The following is a 6,022-nucleotide window of genomic DNA, read 5'->3' on the forward strand; positions in this document are numbered from 1 at the left end:
AGACGGATCGCCCCGCACCTCGTCAGCATCCGCGGCTATCTGTTCTCATTAATCAATGACACAGCCGAGAGAGATGGAAAGTTAATTTAGAGGAAGTTTGCTAGGCCAGCAGAGTTTGCACATCATGTATTTTTAGGCTCACAGCATTAAACATGTACTCACTTATAGGCTATCAAATGCCAAATTCAATTTAACATGTCGGCTAATCATTCATAATCAATAAGGAACTAGAAATGCATGTCAAAAGCCTCCAAACATAACACTGTAAAAAACATGTCCTAGGCTAAAAAGGAAATGGTAAGTCGTCACTTTTCCATCTAATTTAAATTGATCGAACATGTGTCGCCTATTACGGTATATATGCATTGGATTGTTACATTTGTGATTAAAACGTTTCTCGTTGTTATTTAGCGCACAAGAAAGCAGCATTTAACTTTCGAGAATCCACAAAAAATAAAACACGTGGAGCAGTCCGGCTGTTGCACAAACAGTTTCCAATACAGTCTAATAGTTCGGCTGAATCTGTGCTTTAACACCGGGAAGCGGGATTCTGCTGCTGACATTAGTTATTGTGAGCGCTGGACATGATTTGCACTCCAGCCTCTCATTCACTGCCAAGCAGCGATCAGCGCTGCCTCAGGAAGTTCCAAATAAGGACAGGGAAATGGAAACCCACCGGAATAGGTCCTTATGTAGTCACGACCTTATAAGGCACGGCGGAGCCGGGCTTTCCGGCAGCAGCGCAGCCTGCTGCACAGATGGGAAATCCAAATCAAATCTATGGGGCGACGGGGAGAGAGCAAGAATTATGCCGCTGTCGCGCGGAGCTGTTCTGCTATGAAGATACATTAATTCGGGACAGAGGAAGAGTGGCGTTGTCTTCGCAATTTACTGCGAGAGCTTAATATAAAGTCTCTCCACTCTGCTTTCCCTCAGGCCAGCGTCATGTGTCCTCCACTGCAGTGCCTAAATATGGGCTTCCTCCGCTCCAAATATGGACATCTACGTCACAGCAAGAGGGTATAAAAGGAGCGGGGAAGCCTCTCAGCTCAGAGAGAGCCCTGAGAGCCCACACGAGCAACTGTTAGAGCAGAGATAGATAGACAAACACATTGAACTCCCTTACTGAGAAATATCACAACAAATGTGAAAGTAAATTCAAAACATATCCATCCAAGAGATTGGATAAGCCATTACAAAATCAAGATTGATCTGTTGATTCATTTCAATGGATCTTAGGGAATGAGTATAAAGGACACTTTTGATTTTTTCTAAAAAGACAAGTGGATTTTTCCTCATCCCTGAGAGAAAACAACAGGACAACTGGAGAACAAGAGTCACGGAGCAAGAAAGAGAAAAGCATCTTCTTCCTCACCAGAAGAAGTGTACAGCTGGTTTAAGAGATTCCCTCCAACTGCGAGGCACTGCTCTGCCAGCGTGCATCCAGCCTCCTTGCACTTATCACCAGCCACCAGCGCAGCTCCAGCACCAGCAGAGGATGGCTGCAGCCAAGACCGAGATGATCCTCCCAGCCATGCAGATCTCAGAGCCTCTGAGCTTCCCTCACTCCCCCATGGATAACTATCCCAAGCTGGAGGAGGTGATGATGCTAGGCACTGCAGGGACCCCCTTGTTCACCGCCTCCGCACCTGAAGGTGCAGGCTTTGGCTCCGGGGAGCCAGGGGATCAGTATGACCACCTTGCTGGAGGTAAGATCTGGAGATTTGCCTCTTTTGCCTCTGGTTTTCTGTGATGCATGAACAACTGAACTGAAGATTGCAGAACATATGCTGGGCTATACTCTACCAATAGAAGAGATAAGACAAAAAAAAAAAACAGCTGGATGACTTTAATTATGTTTTCGGAATTATCATTATACCTTTAATAAGAATTATTACGATTTGTTTATTTATGTATCATAGAAAAAACTGCTGATGAAGATTTTAAGTTACAAGTTCGGATATATTTATTTGTTTAATCATGACTTATGTTCATACATTTTATACTTTAAATGCAGACTAAATAGGATCTTTAACTGACTGAATATAATATATGAACAAAATACAAATCCAAAAATAACAAAAAGAGGGAAATTAAAAACATCTTATTTAAAATCTATTTATTGATGGTTTTAAATCCTTTCTAACTCTCAGAGGACTCAACACTGCTCAGTCACCGCATGCCTCTAGACACTCCTACAGCTCAATTCAAATTGCATTCCTAAAACCAGCTGAACTGCAGTTTCAGTAATCAATTGCCTCGAGCTCTGTGATGGGCTTCAAGAATGTGCGCATTTGTGTGTGTGAGTGTGCAAGGCAGGAAGACATAAAGAATGAAAGAAAGATAGAGTGAATGTTAGCAGTGGAAAATGTGAACATAAGCTTGCACAGCAGCTCTTTTTGATATTTGAAAGGTATGGTTTTAGAGTTTGGGGGTGAATAGTTTAGTTGTAGGGGTTTTCTCTGCGTGGGCACCTGACTGATCCGTCTCAGAAGAGAGGGGTGACAAACTGTCCAGCGCTGTGGCAGGACTCCTCCTCTCCCTCCCTCTGGATATTGACAGTTTGATTAATGTCTTCTCTTTCTCTGTGCTCCCTGCAGATACGTTACCTGATATCCCCTTCAATTGTGACAAGTCCGTGGGAGAGCAGACTTACCAGAGGCTTCCCCCCATCTCTTACACAGGCCGCTTCACCTTGGAGCCTGCCACCACCTGCAGCAACAGCCTCTGGGCGGAGCCCATCTTTGGCCTGATCACTGGTCTGATGGGCAATATTGCTCCCAGCTCTTCCTCCGCTGCATCACAGACCACCTCGTCCTCCTCTTTATCAATCTCGTCCTCCACTCCTTCCTCTTCTACCTCTTCCTTATCTCAGAGCCTCAGTTCATCCATTCACCACAGCGAGCCCAACCCCATCTACTCAGCCGCCCCAACCTACTCCAGCCCCAACTCTGACATCTTCCCGGACCAGGGCCAGGTTTTTGCCAGTGCAACTGGAGCAGTGCAGTACCCTCCTCCTGCCTACCCCAATGGCAAAACCTGCAACACTAGCTTCCCTGTGCCCATGATCCCTGATTACCTCTTCCCTCAGCAGCAGGGAGAGATCAGCCTGGTGCCCCCTGACCAAAAGCCCTTCCAGAGTCAGTCAAGCCAGCCCTCCCTCACTCCTCTGTCAACAATCAAGGCCTTTGCCACACAGACTGGTTCCCAGGACTTAAAGAGTGTCTACCAGTCTCAGCTGATTAAGCCAAGTCGCATGCGCAAGTACCCCACAAGGCCAAGCAAGACACCCCCTCACGAGAGGCCCTACGCTTGCCCAGTGGAAACCTGCGACCGTCGCTTCTCCCGCTCTGATGAGCTGACACGTCACATCCGCATCCACACAGGCCAGAAACCCTTCCAGTGCCGCATTTGCATGCGCAACTTCAGCCGCAGCGACCATCTCACAACACACATCCGCACTCACACAGGTGAGAAGCCCTTTGCCTGTGAGATCTGCGGGCGCAAGTTTGCCCGCAGCGACGAGAGGAAGAGGCACACAAAAATCCACCTAAGGCAGAAGGACAAGAAAGCGGAGAAGGCAGGAGCAGTGGCGGTGACAGCAGCGCCAGTATCAGCTGCTTCACCTGCCTCCAGCTACCCTTCTCCCATCACCTCCTACCCCTCTCCAGTGTCTTCTTACCCCTCTCCCGTCACCTCCTGCTACTCTTCTCCTGTCCACACTTCCTATCCATCTCCTTCCATCGCCACCACCTACCCTTCGGTGTCAATGTCCACTACCTTCCAGTCCCAGCTCGCGTCCTCCTTCAATTCCTCACTCGCCTCCAACATCTACAGCTCCCCCATCCCCACCCCTCTATCAGACATGCAGACCACTCTCTCCCCAAGGACAATCGAGATCTGCTAAGAAAGACTTATAATAAAAACTTTTTATAGTCTGCACCTCTCCTTCCTTACGGTTCTGCAAGGGAAAAGAAATCAGCATCAAAAGACTTTGTTTTCCCCTCCAAAAAGCACTTTTCTGTCTGCTCCCTGAGGTGAATCTTGAGATTTACCTGAAACTCAGAAAAAGACACATGTCAAGGACTTGCAAAGACAATAGAAAATTAAAAGGGATTTCTTTTTGATTCTGTAAAACGAATGCAGCACTTCAAATGCATAAGGGACTCACCAGAGAGAGCGTAGAAACCGGCACTGATGGGTCTTTACCATAAGGTACACAAAATCCAAGAGACGAACAGATTGCCAGCATTTGTGGCACGGTCGCCCTTGCAGGCACTCATACAGTGCAAAAGACATTGAATGATATACATAAGCTACCACATATGTATATTGTACATGTGCCATGTTCCATTTTTTATCATTCTTCGGTACCATTGATGTGAAATATTATTTGCATATTTGCATTGTATTATTTGAAGTGAGCAGGGCCATATTTTCTACATACTTTCTCTATTATGTAGTGATGATGCTGTGATTCGTTTTGACATTGTTTGATAAAAAAGCACTTAAGTATTCGAGCATGAGTAAGAGTGATGTTAGTTTCTGTTTGTAAATATCATTCACTGGTACTATATTTTTCTCTCTTTCTCACATGTGACATATCGGTTGGTTATATGGAAAAATAGAGAAAAGAAAAAAAAAACATTTAAATTACAACTAAACAAGACAAACGCTCCCGTAATTTGGTGCCTTTTTGTGAAGCCTTGCTGATGTTGTGACTCGGCTGTGCGCGAGAGAGGATGCACTGCATCTCGCCTTAAGGGTTGAGGGAATATTTTTGTTACAGAATGTAAGTCATACTCAGAGGGAGGAAAAGGGACGAGCTATGAGGGCACCGCTTCATTTCATTAGAATGTAAGCAAAAAAGGAGAAAAACTATAGAGTATATTTTTGTAAAACTTAAGTGTAAATATCCACATCTTCAAGAGCTGGAATGTTGAAGTTACCTACTGAGTAGGCATGGGATTCTTTTGTATGTTATATACATGCAGTTCATTATTTTGTGGTTATCTTTATTTTGTATTTGTGTTTGTTAAAACAAGTGACTGTTTCTGGCTTCTAAACACATTGAATGCGCTTAACTGCCAATGGGATATTTGGTGTACAAGATATCCTCCCAGAAATGAAATATAAATAAAAATATAAATATATGTATATTTGTTCTCATACTTTATTCTCAGACTTCTGTGCTTTCAAATATTTTCACTAGCACTTCAAACCACTGAAATTACACCCTTAATTTCATCATGTACATCATACATGACAGCTATATTCCATCATCCTATATGTTAATCCTGTGCAGATTTTTAGCAGATATTTGCTACCCTTTCATTTGAGGAAAATCTGCACAGCATGATTTTTCGGTAGCTACGTTTTAATCGCTGTTCTCCAATTGAACCCTGTATTTATGATAATACTAACGCATGACTCCCATGCCTATAAACAATGAAGCTGAGGAATTCTTATCTAGATTCAACATGATCTTGAATATATAAAGCTTATCTAAATTTACATTTCATATAAAATAGTGCGATACACACTGGCCTTTACTGTTGAGAACACAGACTTCCAGCATAGAAATATTTTTTCCTCCATGCTGTTATAAAAAGGTTTTTTGGAGAGGTATATTTTAACCCGACTGTGCTTAGACATGCAAAGGGTTATTTTCACAGAGTGCAGGTGAAATCCATCACATGATAATTACCTTCTTTTCTGTAAATGTGCTTGGCGAGATGCTGTCCCCCTGTAGCGAATGAGCTGTTTCACACAATTGGGCAATATCCGTGTAGGTTAGGCTGAATTTTTGCATGGGTGCAGCTGAGCAGCCCTGAAGGTTTAACCACTGTTTCTTGTGGTTTTTCAAGCGGAATATAATAACAGCCCCTTCATGCCATCATTATTCGTCTGCCCCTCTTTCCTGGGTAAAAACATTCTTGCTACATGTTTGAGAATGAAAATAAAATTGGTTGTTTTTTTTGCCTATGTAGACAAGAACCCTCCTAAGTATTTTCTCTCAGCG

General features: G+C 43.8%; 1 protein-coding gene across 1 annotated transcript; it reads left to right on the forward strand.

Moving 5' to 3' along the window:
- The first annotated feature begins 1,038 nt into the window (after positions 1-1,038).
- Positions 1,039-5,157, forward strand: egr1 (early growth response 1). Its single transcript, XM_063877205.1, has 2 exons — positions 1,039-1,709; positions 2,601-5,157. Exons 1-2 carry the CDS (start codon positions 1,499-1,501, stop codon positions 3,905-3,907), a joined length of 1,518 nt encoding a protein of 505 aa, XP_063733275.1. The 5' UTR covers positions 1,039-1,498; the 3' UTR covers positions 3,908-5,157.
- The last annotated feature ends 865 nt before the right edge of the window (positions 5,158-6,022 follow it).

This window comes from Eleginops maclovinus, chromosome 23 (assembly GCF_036324505.1).
Source record: "Eleginops maclovinus isolate JMC-PN-2008 ecotype Puerto Natales chromosome 23, JC_Emac_rtc_rv5, whole genome shotgun sequence".
Classification (NCBI taxonomy): Eukaryota; Metazoa; Chordata; class Actinopteri; order Perciformes; family Eleginopidae; genus Eleginops; species Eleginops maclovinus.